Here is a 17,697-nt window from a genome sequence, read left to right on the forward strand (position 1 = left end):
TAATTTCTACTTTTCAAAATTTTTAATTGGTGCGTAATAAGTAAAAGTTGGGGTGCCAATAGCAGTTTTATTTATTGTTTTTATTTTACTTTCTTTTCCTCTTGGTGGGTCCAAAGCAAATGAATTAGGTGGGACACATTTGTACAGATCGGAACTTGTGGATCCCACTGGACAGCAACCTTCAGCTAGGCTAATTAAAGCCACTCAAGCCATTCTCTATCTCTCTTTTCTTTGGTTGTCTACGTTCAAGCTCCCGAGACACAACTCACAAGTATTTCATGTCTTTCTCTCTCTTGTAATTATGACTTGATTTCCAAAGTAGAGTTACAAAACACAGACAAGGAAAGCCTACCCCTCTCCCTCTCTCTCTCTGTGTGTGTTGTTTTTCCATATTTTTTAAGTCTCTTTTCTTGTGCACTTTAATCTCTACTGTCTTGTCTGATTCTGACTGTCTTTTCTTCTCAACTGCTACAGAGCTTCTCTACTGCTCACAAACAAACTTAGCAGGCTTTCATATTCAGAATCCATTAAAACCCATTAAAACCCAACTAACTCTCTCTCTCTCTCTTTCTCTTTATGGACTGTAATCTGAAACAATGGAGAGATCAGCATCAGTCAGAGATTCCAACATCTGCAAAGATCCCAAGACTACTCGTTGAACCAACCCATCATCATCAACCACCACCACCATCTCTGTCTGAGTTTGCTCTTCCATTGTTTGTACCTGAACCCAACACTAGGTTCAGCAATCTGTCAGCATTTCCAGATTCAACTAATATCACTAACAGGTTTCCCAGTAAGATTTCTTCTTTCTTCTCTCACTATCTGTTGTAACAGAAAGTTTCATTCTGCATTCAGATTTCAGAAAGGTTCTTTGCTTCTGTTTTGTTTCCAAGTTTGCATCTTTTGTATCTTTTCTCTCATTTTTTTTTTCTTTTCTTTGATGGGTTTTCATTTTTCTTCCTTTTTCTTGCTTTGTGAGTTGTTTTGTAGGGATGGGATGTCCTTTTACTTTTGTTCAGTGGCAAGAGCTTGAACTGCAAGCTTTGATCTTCAAATATATGATAGCTGGGGCTGATGTTCCTGCTGAGCTTCTTCAACGCATCAAGAAAAGTTTTTTAAATACTCCTGCATGTTATCTCCATTACCCATACCAACAGTATCACCCTTACCAGCCAACTAGTAAGTTTGAGTTTTTTTTATATTATTATAACCATTTTAATCTTTTAATATCTCATCAATGTTTTATGAAATGGGTTCTTTTGTTTCTCATATATATATTTTTTCATTCTGGTTTTTGTTGATGTATAAGATATCTGAATAATGGGTTTATTAGGAATTAGAGTTTTTCTTCCTTTCTCTCAGACAATATATGATTCCTGCTTGATTTAGTGTTTATTAGTGTTCCTGGATCTGATTACTTATGTTGGATAAAACAAAGTTTTTTTTTCCATTGTTTCTTAAAATGTGGATTGGTTTTGTGGTTTGTTAAACTGATTAGGTTTCTAATTTTGTTCATTTGTTCCTTTTCCCTTGATTATCTTCTAGTCCTCTAATCATGAAGTATATCTGAAGTGGGTTCTTCTTGATCTTGTTTGAACTTGACGCCCTTAGTTTCTTTATGCACCTCTATATTTTTTTTCCCTCTTCAATGAAATTTATCTGCTCAAAAATTTCTTTTTGAGATCGTTTTGGATATGAAGAGAATCTGAAATTCTATTTATTTTCTTGATGATGATTAGTGAAACCCTAATAGGGTTTACGTAGAAAACAAATCTTAACCATAGATAATCTCTGTAAGTATTGTAATAGAGGCATCTAAAGGCATACTTGAAATGGGTTTTCTTTCAATTTTTTGTAGATTTTTTTTCACTCTATGTTGGAGGTTATTGTTAAATGCCTAAGTGGTTAAAGGCTTAAATTTGATGCATTCCTATAGGACTAGGCCTTTTGTCATATTGGTTTAGGTTCTTAACATTTGTTACGAGAGCCAACCCCACGATTCGAAGGCTTAGGTTCATAACATTTGGTATCAGAGCCAATCCCACGGCTTGGGATTGAGTCACCCGAGGAGTGCCCAAGGGCTATGGCCTACAAGAAGAAGTGTAAGCTGTTGTGGACGTCTGGTGGTTTGTTACATGTCTAAGAACAACACCAACTAGTCTCTAAAAGTCTAAATTTAGAGATAGAGACATACGAACCTAACTCGGACTGGTCTCTATTCTAGAGAAACCCCCTCTAAATCATTGTTCACGTCTCCAAATATAGAGATCACTGATCAAAGTCTCTAAATCATTGTTCACCTTATTTTAATACCTATTTTATCCATCTTTTTCCATAAATGTCATTTTGACCTTCTCTTATCATGGAAACATATTTTAAATACCATTTTTGTCCCCTTCATTTTTTCAACTTTTTCTAGTGAAGGAATAGTGTTTTAGAGGAGGGTTTGGTTGGAGTTCAAATTGGATCGGGGGTAAGCATCTTCTCTAAATTTAGAAACGTGGGTCTGGGCCCTTTTGACGCTTTCCAACAGGTCTAGGCCTTTTGTCATATTAGTTTGGGTTCCTAACAATTATGAACTTCCTTGCCTTTCTGACTAAACTTTAATTTTTTGCTTATGTCAATGTGGGTTCCAATATGTTTTCTCAGTGTTACAATCCGGTTATTGGGGTAGAAGTGCTGTGGATCCTGAGCCCGGCAGATGTAGAAGAACTGATGGGAAGAAGTGGAGGTGTTCAAGGGATGTCGTGGTCGGCCAGAAGTACTGTGAGCGCCATGTCCACCGAGGCCGAAGCCGTTCAAGAAAGCCTGTGGAAATCCCCACACTAGCTGAAGTTGGCCTCAATACCGCCAACCCCGTTGCGGCTTTACCCTTAACAGCGGTGTCTGGTGGGATGCATTTTCCTCTATCTGGATTATCGCCTTCAATCGATCTCCTTCAGCTCAGTCAAAGGTATTTTTTGACTTTTTAATTTTCATTTATACATGAAGAAATTCGGATGCTTATCTATTGATTGGAAGATTTTATCTTCTTTGCTTGCTTGTGGAGGGAGAAGGGTTGAATGGATGATGTTACATTGGCAAGGTTTAAAATATCAGAATGTATCGGCCGATGCCATATTGGTTGTTTCATTAACCAAAACACTCAATCGATACGATATTTAAAACCTTGAACAATGGTAATTAATGACCCAAATCTTTAACTATAAAAGGGAATCTTTGGAATCTAGAGATTCCTCTAATTCTAGCACCTTGTTGATCTATATTTAATATAAGGATTAAGCTGAAGTAACATTAACATGTACATCGTGGGGGGACATTTCTGACGTGGATGTGTCAGAATCATAGATGCTTTTCATCGAGATACGACTGAGATATCGATGAAAAGCATCTATTGTTCTGACACTCATCCATGTCAGAAATGTCCCCCATGATGTACATTTCGATGTTACTCCAGCACGACTCTTAATTTAAAGGTGGCTTGCTTTGTTCTGTTTCTTTAATTTCTTGGGGAAAGTCTAGCGTCCCAGCTGTAACTATAATTGGTAGAGCTTCTAGTAGTAGGACCATTGGTCAAGATCTTCGAAACCCTAGCGTTTCGACTGAGCAAGAGTAGACAACTTGACGACCCACTACTACAGTCAACCGTTAGTGAAGCAGGACGGTGTGAAAAGTGTATTGTGGGCTCGAGATGGGTTAGAAGCAAATGGGTGTGACCACCAAAATGATCGGTTGGTCCTACCATCGTAGTCCACTTTTCTGCTACCCCAATATCACTACCTTAGTATTGTTGTATCAAAAGTCTCATCCCAAAAATGTGGACGGCTGAATGAATTCTGTTTCTCCATTCAATTTTGTCTAATGTCGTGTCTCTGGGGAATGGCCTAGCTCGAACTGCAATGTTGTGTGAAGGAAACGCTACACAGACAGTAGAGATTACATCAACCAAGGTATAGAAACCCTCCTTCCACACCTTAATACATGCCACGTAAGCCACAAATGGAGCAAATTATTAAGAATCAGGATCTTGAATGGTGTCCCGTTCCTAGATTATAGGTATGGTGTCTGCATGGCACATTTTTGTTGGAATTTAAAACACTGAGGCTCCTAACCAAGTCGTTTTACATGTGGCACACATCCCGATGTGTTTAAACTCAAATGAAAAAGTTCCACATAGACACTGTACGTTGTTTTAGGAACATGACACCGTTCGGGATTGCAACTCATTATAAAAGGGAGATATTTGAGGCATTAATGTATTGGATTATGGCTTACGTGGCATGTATTGTGAGGTGTCGGGGTATGGTTTCAATCCTCCACTCTGGTTGTGCACGTTCCTACACATTCCGGAATCCTAACCTAAAACACCTATTTTAGGTTATATATCCTTATCGCTATTACTTTCTCATTTTGAAATAATTAATTAATGTATACTACATATGTACTACTTCTACCACCCAAGGTACTATTTATGATAAAATACGTTGGCATTGGCAATGATATAATGTATCTCATGCATCTTATTCTCTGCTAGACTGAATGTAGTTGTTTACTTCTAGGGGACATATATTGACCTTTCGTTCTTTGGTGCTCATCTTCTGTAGATCCTTGGAGAGTAAAACTAGAAATGGTGGCCTTTTCGAGACCCAAAATGACGAAGCTTCTATCGAAGGCAGATCCGAAAGCCAGCTCCTTCGCCATTTCTTTGATGACTGCCCGACGTCCCATCACAAATCCAATGGTGTTGGCGGCAATGCTACCCACCTCTCCATCTCAATGCCGGGGAACCCATCTTCGGATTTCTCCTTGAAACTATCGACAGGTGGCAATGGCGATGAACCCGAATCTCGAGAAGGGAACATTGGACAGGAACGTCCTCAACTGAATTGGGGTACTCATCATGTGAGTTCTATGGGTGGTCCACTTGCTGAGGTGCTGCGTTCATCGACTTCTAATTCTCCAACAAGCGTTCTCCATGAAATTCGGCTAGGTTCTGTTTCTGAGACCAGTAGTGTTAGCATCTGAATCTAGTTTGAATTTTTATATTCAAGAACTTTGTTTTATGGTTTGAGACTATTTTTTTTTTTTTTTGAACAACTCTTTTCTTATTATTATTATTTTTTTCTGATATGGTTTGTGTGCATGGTTTCAAGACTCATAAATGGGATTGGTTGGAATCGATTTTGATTGTTTTTATATATTTAAGTTCTTTTATTTGATATATAATTGTGATTGTAATAATTTAAAAATCTCATTGGAGGAAATGTTTTGGTTAGGAGAAAAATTGAAACTGTCTATACTGAAACATTTGGTTAAACAAACAACATGAAAGTTAAAATTTTAAAGATTGTAGCATCTATAAATTCTGTTTTTAGTTTTAAAAAGAAAACTTATTTTGAAATCTAAAGTAGTATTTTTCTGCATTTTTGTACTTCTATTATTATTATTTTTTTTTCCATTTTTGTTCAACTATTACTTCTTTAAAAACATTAGTTTGTACCATTTAATTTAATGCAAAAAGGTATTTATGTAATTTAAAATATTATTGAAAGTGAATTTGTGCTTTCTCTCGTTATAATAGCAAAGATAAGCTTAATGTTAAGGGAAAACTACTTAAAGAACTCTCGTGGTGGAGGGATTTTTTTTTCTAAATAGTCTAAGTTTTGGTTGGTCTTGTAATAAAGCCCATTTAGTAAACTTTTCTTTCCTTAACGGTCCTTGAACCTCATCTCTCACATTTCTCACGATTGAATGCCTTGATTGTTTGAATTCATCATTTTCATCTAAGATTTTTGGCAACTTAATCGAGTTTTGGAGATTCCATCCCGTCGAAAAGGATTTAAGAAGGAACAAGAAGTCAAATTTATGGGGTTTTTTCCTCACCTTTTTTCTTAGTTTTTGGTTGAAAATCAATCAAGAATGGTTCTTTTAGGTTGAAATCAACTAAAACAAGTCGTTATCTCAAGTTCTTAGTCGATCTTTCCATGTAGTTGAGTTTAAAAAAAGTTGAAAATTGAAAAGGAGTGGATTTTTACAAGTGTCGAGTTCACCACTTTTTATTTAAAAAGTTGTGAACTTGAAAGTATATAAAAAGTGTCAAGTTTGATAGTAAATAGTGATGAGTTCGACAATAAAAATTGTGAACTCGACACTAAATAAAAAAGCAGTGAGTTCGCCAATAATAAGGGACATTAAGAAATAAAAAATTTACTAATGCTATGTGTAGACATGAATTTTTCGTTGAAAATCAATCTCTACTTAGACTTGGAGTCGGTACCATTCCTTTTTAGAATAGGGTATGAATGAACATCCGAAAGATAGTTTTGAAAAATTGCTTTTGTTTGTAGTGTCTCTCGTACAGATTTGACACTACTCTACCTAAGATCTAGGTAAGGGGGTTCATTTTGGAAATATGAAAAGTGTTAGACACCTTATTCCCTCCACTAGGGGTGGTACTTATGCATTGATTATTTTTCATTTTAAAAAACCTAAAAAGAGAAAATAGTGGAAATAAAACTTGTACCCTCAATCTTTGAGGGATTTTATTTCAGGTAGATTATGGGGGTCACCTTATTAAGAGAAAGTTCTCATGATGATTATACCATAAAGACTTACATTTTAAGGGAGATAAACTTCCAAAATCAAAAGAAAAAAGAAAAGTAAAAGGGAGAGAGAAAAGATGGAGATGAAAAGAGAATAGAAAGATAATTATTTTCCTACACCCACCTTGAAGCTTGAATTTATTTTTCTTGATCTTTAATGAATAAACATTTATTTCTTTGGAGTTGTTTATAAAAATAGGAGTTGAGTAATGAATAATGTAGGGATAAGAAAGTATGTGTTGATGATCAAGGGTTGTATGAATCTTGATTGGTTGTGATCATGAACATGGGTATGAGCTTGGGCTAAAGGGAACTTGGGCTTAGGATTGAATAATGAATTAGGTTGGGTTATATTTATGATTGGTTTAGGTTCATTGGGTTTAGAGGTTGGGTTGGATTTGATTAGGTTAGGGTTAGAATGATGATAGGTTGAAAAGATGATGGGGTTAAGAAAGTGGTAGGGTTTAGATGATAAATTAGTCCTACGATGGATTATTGGGCTATTGGAAGTCTTAAGGCTTTTGAATAAAAACAATCGAATTTTAAAGATTTGGCCCCTTAGACCTATTAACGATTTTTTGTGTGGATGAAATACGTCTTTTTTGAACCCTTTTCGAGTCAAACCCGTTTAAATTGGGGTGTCTACACTATGTTTAGATTGAGAGAAGAGAAGACAAAATAAATGAGTTTCTCTCCATTTCTCCTATTTGGACTGTTAAGTGAGGAGAGAAGAAAAAAGAATTGGAGAGAAAAAATGGGAGTTTTCTTTCTCTTCAAAAGTGGAGAGATGAGGAGAGAGAACCCTTTATAAAATATCTTATAATTTCAACTCTGCCCTAGATCTCTTTTAAGATATTTTAAAATTTCAAAGTTGTCCAAGTTCTCTTTAGTCAATCCAAACATGATGGAGAGAAATTGATTTTCTCTTCTTTTCTCTTCTCTTAGCGAGTTTCTCTCGACTATGTTTAGATTGAGAGAAGCGGAGATAAGAGAAACTCGTTAAGTGAAGATAAGAGAAGAGAAGAGAAGGGAAACTCAATTTCTCTCTACCATGTTTGGATTGACAGGAGAGAACTTGGGACAACTTTGGAATTTTAAAATATCTTAAAAGAGATCTAAGGGCAGAGTTGGCATTATAAAATATTTTAAAAGGATTTCTCTCCAATTCTTTTATTTTCTCTCTCTACTTAACAATCCAATAAAGAGAAATGGAGAGAAACTCATTTATTTTCTCTTCTCTTCTCTCCTTTCTCTCAATCCAAACACAACGATAATGAGTTTCTTTTATGTCCACTTCTCTCAATCTAAACATAGCCTAAGAGGATAACTGTACACGCCACTATCATCTAATTGCTTTTGATATATTGGTTGGGTTCGTATCATTTAGTATCAAAGCTAGTACAATTTCTCGGATTCAAACCTCAAATAATTAATTTGAGCTCAAAAAGAAGGGTACCAGAGTGAAAGTTATCGAAAAGTGGGCATTTGGGGAAATGACTAATTTGGGCTCGCAAAGGGTACCGTTTTGAAAGGCACCCCAAAGTTTTAGTAAAATGGCTAATTGACCCCTCCAAAAAGGTCCCATAATCCACCACTAAACACGTAGGTGTTTTTGTTGTATTGGTTGAGTTTATATCAGCCTAAAATAGCAATTTTGAGAATTTTTTTTTTTTTTTGGTCAAAAACTAACATCGTAATCAAAGTCTCGCCCCCAACGAGCAATTATGTCAAGAGAAGTGCCTTCAATGAATCTTGAGAGCTAAAAATAGTTGTAAACAACAAATCATTATATGTAACAACAGTTGCTCATATATGTCTGTTATTCATTTTACAAGGTACAATAGCTGCTTATCCCCTAAAAATACAAAACAATAGCTGTTTTCATAAGAAATACAATACAAGAATAACTTAAAACAAAAGAAAACCAAGCAAAAATACAGAAAAAAAAAAAAAAAAAAACGAGAGGCAATTGTTTCTTTTTTTCTTTCTTTCCCTCTCTAATTAATTATACAACAAACTCATCTCTGAATCACATTTTTTGTGGATTGAACGTTGGTTTTTTTTTCTTTCTAGCTTTCAATTTATCTTCTTTGGAAGTTGAGGTACTTGATACCGTAAGCAAAGACGAAGAAGAACAGAAGTACAAAGCCAATGTGGGCCAAGGCAACGTATCCGAGGAAGTCTTCTTCCCACCCAAACGCTTCCTTCAGGTATGCCTTCACTGTTGGACGCTCTAGACGCCCTGGGATTTCGACTAGGTTGGTCTTGTCGCCCACCTGAGAAGTCACAAGACCATAAAGAGTCCAAGCAACCGGAGAAGCCCAGTAGTACCACCTCCACCATATTGGGATTAGCTGCAAAGGTTGAGTCGAAAAGTGTCAGATTCCAGTAGCAACGAATCATGCATGAAATGGGATCATTTAAATAGATTCTATCATTATATGGGTTGTAACTACATCCGGAATAGACCATTAAATGGGTAACTACATCCGAAATAGACCCAAAGGATGATATTCAACATCTACTTCTCTCTCTCTGCATCTTTTTGGATAATTAGTAAATTTTAGGCCATTGTTTTAGAGAAAAGTGTACTAATTTTTTTGGTGATGGGTTCTCTATATATAACCGCACACAGGCTAACTTTTGAATTTGATATTACGTACCGGCCTAGGGATGAGGAAACCAGAGAACAGATTCCAGAAACTCAAGAAGAACGACATAACAATAGCAGCAATTTGGTGTCCTGGAGTTAATGCGACAACCATCATTCCATACATCACGAAGTAGATGAAGCACATGACTATGAAGTAGTAGAACCAGAGGAACTTATCGAGTTTCCAATGAAACCCAATCATAGAGTAGAGGAGAAGTGTGTAGATAAGGGTTTGAATTGTCACGTAAATCGTCTCAATGGCCACCTGCATAACAAAGATATTCAGAATTAATTCCTTTAAACAATATGTCGTAGAAACAAAGATGGAAACCATCCCATTTAGAGAATAATGTGATCATGTAACCATCAAATCTTTGTCATTCGGATCATATTGAACGAACACGACCACATAATGCGCCATTTGGCTTACCAACTCATACAGTTTAACTATAAGAAATAAAAGAACTGAAAGCAATCAGTTTCTCTTACCTGAGCAAACGCGTAAGGCAATGGTGAATACATTCCTGCTGCTTTTTCACGGTAAAAAACTGTTCTCTCAATTGCCACAACAGATTGTACCGCAGATGCGTTGGTGGCTCCAAGGAAAAGAACAGCAGCGTACATAGCTCCCACCAGATTCAACAGATCTTGTTGTTTGTTCCTGTTTTGACAGAAAAAAACATTTAATCAACTTCAGATTGATATATGAAAGTCTCAGCTAGTGAGCAGACTAATGCTTCTGATTTCAAGTTTACTAAGAATTGAGATTATGGCTTCTTTTATAGCTCGAAATACCCATATAACTAGCCTTGAATGTTGAGTGTATATTTTCCTCCACTCTCGGGTGCCCATGACTCTCTTATATTCATAGTTCTCCCCCTCTGCAAGAGATCGGTCGTTTGGAGTAGTTGGTTGGTTAACATGGTATTAGAGCGCTAGCCGCTAGGATTGTATAGGTCATAGTTTTGATTCTTTCCACCCTCATGGATGAAGGGGAGTATTGAGTGTATATTTTCCTCCACTCTTGGGTGTGTCATACCGCAATTAAGTCCCATCACCCTCTTATATTAGTAGTTCTCCCCCCTCTCCAAGAGGTCGGTCTTTTGGAGTAGTTGGTTGGTTAACATGGTATCAGAGCGCTAGGTTCGTATAGGGTCACGGGTTCGATTCTTTCCACCCTTATGGATAAGGGGGAGTGTTGAGTGTATATTTTCACCACTCTCAGGTGTGTCATACCCCAGTTAAGCCCCGTGACCCTCTAATATTCATAGTTCTCCCCATCTCCAACAGATTGGTCTTTTGGAGTAGTTGGTTGGTTGACATAGTATGTCTCTTATATGCTGTGACCTGTAGTTGGGATCCAACCCTGCATTTGCAGCACATCTCCTATATCCCACTTATAGATGGTATTTACGTCTAAAATGCTTATTGATTTTAACCTTTTATCCATTTATTAGCAATAACTACATCAGCAGCAACAATAGAAAAATAAAGGATTGTGACACTTACATTTGGTCTCCTTTATCCCAAAAAACGACACCAAAGAGAATTCCAATGATGATCGTCATGAAGAATCGAATTGCATTATATTGTGGATTCCTCCAGTATGACCAGTGTTGTTTCCAGAAACAAGCCATGCATTGAGTAATAAAGCCTTGGGAGTACTGAGTTGGGAAGTAAAGGTCCTTGGCACCTGGGGCCGGGGTGCTTAGTTCTTTGATAAGTTCCTGAGTCCTCCTGAAAAAGTCATCAAAAGAATAGTAAGACAATAATCGGAAAGACATGCGGTTAGACAATCGTTCTAATTACATTATCACATTCTACTTACTGATAGAGGGCGGAATTGGAGTAAATTTCTGCAAAGTCTATATCATGTTGGGCTTCAACAGAAGCAGCACTGACTTCCAACATCCATGTAGCAGGATTGTAACCATCTTTGATCTTTGGAACCCCTGGGAGAGCCTGTAAGAGGTTTAATCCAAAGTTAGACTTATATTCAAAGAATCCATGTGGTGTGGACTCCCGATTGGTGGTACCCTTCCATATGTTTGTGCAAACTATTGTAATTGTTTAAAATTATCTAAATTTACTAGTCCATATCTTCAATAATTTGTTTTTAACATGTTTCTATTCGTTCTGGTCCAAGTTTAACTAATAAATCAACGATTGGGCATGTTTAACTCCATAGAAATCCAAGAATTCAATGCAACCAAACAATGTAAATGAGAAAAGGATACTCACTTCAAAATATTCTATAAGTTTGTGAGATTGACGACCGAGAGGTCCACCATAAATCACTTGTCCTCCTCTCTTCATCAACAGTAGCTGCAATCAAAATGACATCAAGTTAATAATCATAGATATTTAACTTCATAAAAAATAAAATAAAAAATTCTATAAAATGGAAACAAACCTCGTCAAAGGCTTCAAAAATATCGATGCTCGGTTGGTGAATTGTGCAAACAACAGTTCTTCCAGTATCGACTGTATTTCTCACCGTCCGCATAACAATAGCTGCAGCCCTAGCATCAAGTCCTGATGTTGGCTCATCCATGAAGATGATTGATGGATTAGCAACCAATTCTACAGCTATTGTGAGTCTCTTTCTCTGTTCAGTTGAAAGACCATCTACTCCAGGAAGGCCAACAAGTGAATCTCTAATTGGTTTAAGCTCTACCAACTCCATAACTTCATCAACAAACATCTAAAACACAGAAAAAAAAAATCACAATCAACAAACTTTCCCTTTTAAGTCTAACTGATCAATATTCAAGTAAATGCAATTATACCTTTCGTGTTTCTACTTTTACTTCGGGAGCAAGACGAAGCCAGGCTGAGTACAAGAGAGATTCATAGACAGTAACATGTGGAGAATGGATATCGTTTTGTTCACAATAACCACTAACCCGAGCAAATGTTGTTTGGTTCTTTGGGTAACCGGAAACGTTGATACTTCCTTCAATGTACCCACCAGTCTTTCTTCCAGCTAGCACATCCATTAAAGTGGTCTTTCCAGCACCACTGACACCAACTAAAGCTGTTAGAATACCGGGTCTAAAAGCACCACTAACATTTCGTAACAATTGGAGACGGGTTTCATCAATTCCTTGGCTCTTCATTTCCTGATTAAAAGCAAAATAATCATCGTAAGTTTTTTATTTTATTGGATTTCAAAACGATAATGGGATGCCATTGTCATGTATGTCATCTAATAATGTATAAGAAAACCTGAATTTAAGCTTCTCTGATGCATGAAAACATCCAAGTATTTCGATACAACTAAAAGAGCAATAATGTGAATCATACCCACGTAATGATATTTATTATGTTTCTTATACACTCAAAATCTTCTATAGTAATAAAATACATGATGAGATTATAAATTTGGAAAAAATTGGATAAATGGTAGACCCCCAACAGTGTAGTGGTAAGGCAAGACAATGGTGCAAAGTGGGCCACTAACAAAAAATGATCCTAAGGTACTCCAAGTAAGAATGAAACCATTATTTGATAATAAAACAATTTCGATCAATCTTTTATAAGAATATCTTGAAAGTCTCAAAGAATTGATCACCAAATACTTGAGACAAGTGACTTACAGCGGGCATATCGACATAGTAGTTCACATGATTGAATGTGAGTGACAGAGGCTGGAAAGGCAAAACCATTCCTCTTCTCGGATTTTGTTCTCCACCGGAATTCTCTGGACCTCTCCTTACTGCCATATCAATACCTGTAATCATTGAAGCAATATCTATAAGGCGTTCCAAATATCAAATACAATGGCGTGAAAGATCACAACAAGACCAATATCTAACCTTCAGCAGAAGCTGAACTGATTTCTCCATTAGATGTCCTCTTCTTTCTCCCCTCATCACCATCTTCTTCCACAATTACAGATTTAGAATCACCGCCAGCTGTAAAGAAATTTTAGGAGAAAGGTTAACATATTGAATAAAATTTGATGGAAAAAAAAAAGCTGGATTTATTAAACGAGAAATGATCACTTACGACTGAAGTAAGTCAATGCTAGAATAAAGAGAATATTGAATAAGAGAGAAAACGCCATAAGAGCCCCAATACAAATCCAATACCAATACTCATCCACAAACAACCCTCTTCCCTTGAGAAGGGCCTTTCCAACTGTGGGTTGACGAGTCAGAGTGTCGTTGACGGGCTGTATCAAAGAAAAACAAAATAGCATTAATCTTGGATGATGAAGGCTTGTTATAGTTTAGATGTAGATGCTAGCATTCAATCAAGAAAACAAATAATAATTGTGAAACTACGAGGAGATCTTACTTTGTTCCATCTGTCATCAAGAAATTCATTGATGGCTATGGCATTTTGTCCATACATCATAGGAGAAACATAGTAGCCCCAAACCATCCATGGTTGAAGATCATCTGCAGACACAGAAAGAAAAAGCTCCTTAGAATCCAATATTTTTCATCAAATATTAACTGAATCCAAGTACACATCAGTACAAGAATCAAATACTAACCTTTGGCGACAATGTAACCTCCGAGGATAAAAACCATTAGCAAGGTAAATGTACCAAGCGTATTTGCAACAACCATTGTTCTACCTGCGGCAGCAATGAACCGAAAGAGAGAGAGAGCCATCTGATGTACACCAAAGAACGCCAAGAACTGTCGGAAAAACCTACATATATAGAAGATGTGTCAGAAAAGAAAAAGAAAATCAAACAATAGACCTTCCAACTTAAATGGAATCATATTTTTAGTGGCAATTACCTGCTTGCAGAAGGAGCGAACCCGATCGTGTAGTATGTAAGAATAATCCATATCCCTGATTCCAGAAATGAGATGGGAATCCTAAGGACCCAAATTGGCAAACCAAAAGCCCAAGCAGGGAAGAATAGAAAATCTCTTTGTTTATAGAATACAGGAAGCCTGAAAACAGTCATGGCAAGCTCTGCCATCCCATTAAACATCACATTGATCAAACTGAAAAACAGTGCTCCAAAATATTTTCCTCCATCTTCTAATTGACCATGCTTCATTTCTGTTCTCAAGAACACCGTCATGGCAATTAACGACATAATTGTTATCTGGGTAGTTTTGAATATGTATACAAAAGAGTTACGCTTCATCAGAAGCCACTCTCTTGCAAAGCAAGCCCTGAAGAGTTCCCAATTTGAGATTCCATATTTTTCGGTCACTAATGCAGCAGGATGAGCTCTAGATTTATCGTAAGGAACTCGAAGATCCATAGAGAGTTGTTGACCAATGTGGAAAGATTTGAAGGCTTGGCAAAACTCTGCTACAGAGACATATCTGTAAGGTTGGTTCTTTTTGAACCAGTATTGTGGTTGATCCTTCTTAGACGTTACTTCTTGCAGAAAGTCTGCGACTCCTTTCCTGTCTGGACATTTGAAACCCGTGAATTCGAAAAATTCGAGGATATTCTCACGTGGACCTTGAAAGACAATTTGGCCCTCTGAAAGTAGAATAATGTCGTCGAAAAGTTCAAATGTCTCGGGTGCGGGCTGTAGAAGAGAGATGATCATGGTTACTTCCATGATATGAACCATCTGTCTCATAAACTTGACAATTTGAAAAGTGGTGGAACTGTCCAGCCCAGTTGATATTTCATCCATGAAGAGAGCTTTCGCTGGTCCAACCAACATTTCCCCTGAATTGGAAAAAACCAATTACTGTTAGACCGTTTCTTTTTCTTCTTAATTTTTTTTTAATGTAAAAAACATGTTTAAAATGTAAAAACACATATTTTTTTTTAAAAGTCGAGTTTTTTTTTCATTGTTTTAATCGTTAGAGGTACAAAACACGTTTTAAACGAGACTTTAAATAAATAAATAAATGTAATATTTTGTTACTATACATACCAGTAGTCACACGCTTCTTTTGTCCACCAGAGATACCCCTTCTCATCTCATCACCCACCATGATATCAGCACAGATATCCAATCCAAGTATCTATAAACGAAAATCGTTACAAACAGGCTCGTTAAACTCAGCTTATTAAATAAGAAACGAAGGAAACTATACTGATATAGGTAAAAATTAACAAACCTTGAGAACATAATCTGTAACCAGACTGGTTTCCTGGCCAGCCATTGCTGTGGCTTTCATGAATGCATCAATCTCAGGATCTGGTTTAATTCCTGCTTCCTTCTCACGCCTCGACAACTCTGCCAACATTTGATATCGGGTTCCAACACCTAAGCAGCGTCCAGAGAAATCTAACGTCTCTCTGACCGTCATCTCACCATAGTGAAGATCATGTTGGCTAATATACGCACATGTTCTTTGAGGGACAAATTCTGTCAATTCATGACCACAATACGTGACCTTCCCATTTACCTGTTTATCTTATCAAGTTAGTAACAGACTGAAAACTAGTCTACACGACACATACATGTGTATGTGTATGTATGTAGGAGAAAAGAAAAAGAGGGAAGAACAAACCCTTAGAGTTGTATCAAGCTTCCCTGCAAGTGCCTTCAATAGTGTTGTTTTCCCCGAACCCGGAGGTCCAAGTAGTAGTGTCATCCTGAAAATTACAAAATCCATAAATTCGTCACGAAAATGATTTTTTAGAAAAGCTGATTTAACATATTTGTACTAAAACATTGCATCAACATGAAGAACAGATTGCTAATGTTGCAAAAAAGAAACAACTTTAGATGTTTGTAACACACCTTGAAGGTCTCACTACCCCATTCACATCATGAAGTATCTCCTTAACCCTTCTTTTCGATGGGGAAAGTTTCATCATACCAAGAATATCCTATCAAAAATAACAAATTGAAACAAAGAAAAAAGATTATTCATTGACAAAAAGAAACTATCAAAAATCAAACATGAATATTATGTTTCAAAGATCATTAATTAGACTAACAATATAGATATATATAAATTTTCGACAAACCTTTTGCAAATTTGCAGCGAAAAGCAAAAATGAGAAATGAAGATAAAATAAATAAATTAAATGGGTTGATTTCAAAATTCACAAAGAACGAAAAACGAAAAAGAAGATGAATGGGTTGTTTCCAAATTTCAATGACAAAATCAAAATTAAAGATAATAAAGTTTGCATCTTTTCATTATTAAAAGATAATAAAGATGTTTTACCAAAAGGGGAAAACAGGTATCAATATAATTAGAATCTATTACTTAATCAAGAACTGATAATTAGATATATTACCTCTATATAATTCATTGTAGAATTGTACAGAGTAGGAAGTGCTCTGCTCCCAATATATGCATCCGCCTCTATCGATAAATGATCAAATCGAACTTCAATCTTCGGAACCTCAATTCCAACCCTATTTAAAACAAAAAATTAATTACTTTAACAAGATAACTAAAACACACAAACAAAGATATAACAGATGAATTTAGCTAAATTTACCGATCGGTTCTGTCCCTGAGACGGCGAAGTAAGCGTTCATTATCCTCCTCGACGACTTTGAGGATGCTCTCCATGAGTTGCTTCTTGTCTTGCATTCCGAGCTTCGTAACATCGACCTCATCACGACGAATTCTACCATTATCCATCACTTGTGTCAGAATTCCCTTCCTCATTCGATCGTAAGTTGGCAATCTTTCGATTGCCGCCCATTTAAGCTCCTCTTCATCATCATCTTCCCTTCCACTCCTCTGAAATACATCTGGTGGAGCTGTCCAAACCTCTCGAATACTCGCTCTAGCCCTACTCGTCGTAGACCAACTCCGTCGACTACTCGTCGATCTCATTAGATCGTCTCCGGCTAAAGCCGCCGCCATTGTTACCGACTTCAAACTGTAATCTTTATCCTTGAATTCTTCTTTTTTTTTCACAAAAAGGTTGAATCTTGAATCTGAATTCTGAAAAAAGTTTCAATCTTTCTACAGAATTTCCCTCAGATCTTACTCTTTCTCTTCATCTAATCATCAAGAATCGAATCGTCACAATTCATAAATCAGAAATCTCAGAATAGCCAATCAAAATCCCTAAAAGATCTTCCAGAGATGAACTTAGTGTTTCAGATTGGTTGGCAATGAAGAAAACGTTCTACCGACAGAAGAGAAGAGAAGAGAAGAGAGAGAGAGAGAGATGAAGATTAAGGTGTGAGTGAGGTCTATTAAATATGGAAGAACAAATTCAAACCCTAATTTGTTGGTCAAAGTTACGATTCGGTCCAATCTTTCCGGCCAGCATCTTTGAAATTGAAATTTAATTAATTTATTATTTTTTTTCCCCTTAGAATCAGCTCTGTGTGTGTTTGCAGAAGCTTCAACGATGGCGCCTTTAGATGCAAAAAATAAGGAAAATGGGTGGCCGACAGTAGAATGACCAAATTGCCCCTAATATGGCCCCAAACAGATATTTGTTATATTTTACACTTTAAATTTACATTAAAAAAAAGAGGGATGAAGCAATTGTTTTGCTATATTCGAAACGTCCTAACGA

At 36.6% G+C, this 17,697-nt stretch overlaps 2 protein-coding genes across 2 annotated transcripts; one reads left to right on the forward strand and one right to left on the reverse strand.

Annotated features, from left to right (window-relative positions):
• Positions 1-300: 300 nt before the first annotated feature.
• LOC147384913 (growth-regulating factor 3-like) lies at positions 301-5,151 on the forward strand. The gene is made up of 4 exons (XM_086426778.1): positions 301-796; positions 994-1,182; positions 2,653-2,956; positions 4,608-5,151. The coding sequence occupies exons 1-4, from the start codon at positions 577-579 to the stop codon at positions 5,026-5,028; spliced, it is 1,134 nt and encodes a 377-aa protein (XP_086282904.1). The 5' UTR covers positions 301-576; the 3' UTR covers positions 5,029-5,151.
• A 3,220-nt stretch (positions 5,152-8,371) lies between these two features.
• Positions 8,372-17,491, reverse strand: LOC147384914 (pleiotropic drug resistance protein 2-like). Its single transcript, XM_086426366.1, has 20 exons — positions 16,657-17,491; positions 16,450-16,570; positions 15,944-16,032; positions 15,711-15,795; positions 15,315-15,605; positions 15,128-15,218; positions 14,016-14,916; positions 13,763-13,923; positions 13,561-13,664; positions 13,270-13,435; positions 13,077-13,175; positions 12,858-12,991; positions 12,048-12,380; positions 11,672-11,962; positions 11,500-11,583; positions 11,087-11,220; positions 10,768-10,995; positions 9,748-9,919; positions 9,269-9,523; positions 8,372-8,959 (listed from the first exon to the last, which is right to left on the reverse strand). Exons 1-20 carry the CDS (start codon positions 17,028-17,030, stop codon positions 8,687-8,689), a joined length of 4,386 nt encoding a protein of 1,461 aa, XP_086282492.1. The 5' UTR covers positions 17,031-17,491; the 3' UTR covers positions 8,372-8,686.
• Between the last annotated feature and the right edge of the window lie 206 nt (positions 17,492-17,697).

Source organism: Akebia trifoliata, chromosome 15 (genome assembly GCF_017979445.1).
Source record: "Akebia trifoliata isolate Shusen 1 chromosome 15, ASM1797944v1, whole genome shotgun sequence".
NCBI lineage: Eukaryota > Viridiplantae > Streptophyta > Magnoliopsida > Ranunculales > Lardizabalaceae > Akebia > Akebia trifoliata.

Excerpts from the sequence above, each read along its gene's own strand:
- LOC147384913 (XM_086426778.1), top strand. The coding sequence starts at position 577 with ATGGACTGTAATCTGAAACAATGGAGAGATCAGCATCAGTCAGAGATT. Across the intron at positions 797-993 it reads TATCACTAACAGGTTTCCCA|GGATGGGATGTCCTTTTACT; the intron begins GTAAGATTTCTT and ends GTTGTTTTGTAG. Across the intron at positions 1,183-2,652 it reads TCACCCTTACCAGCCAACTA|TGTTACAATCCGGTTATTGG; the intron begins GTAAGTTTGAGT and ends ATGTTTTCTCAG.
- LOC147384914 (XM_086426366.1), bottom strand. The coding sequence starts at position 17,030 with ATGGCGGCGGCTTTAGCCGGAGACGATCTAATGAGATCGACGAGTAGT. Across the intron at positions 13,665-13,762 it reads AGGTTACATTGTCGCCAAAG|ATGATCTTCAACCATGGATG; the intron begins GTTAGTATTTGA and ends CTGTGTCTGCAG. Across the intron at positions 12,381-12,857 it reads ACTATGTCGATATGCCCGCT|GAAATGAAGAGCCAAGGAAT; the intron begins GTAAGTCACTTG and ends GCTTTTAATCAG.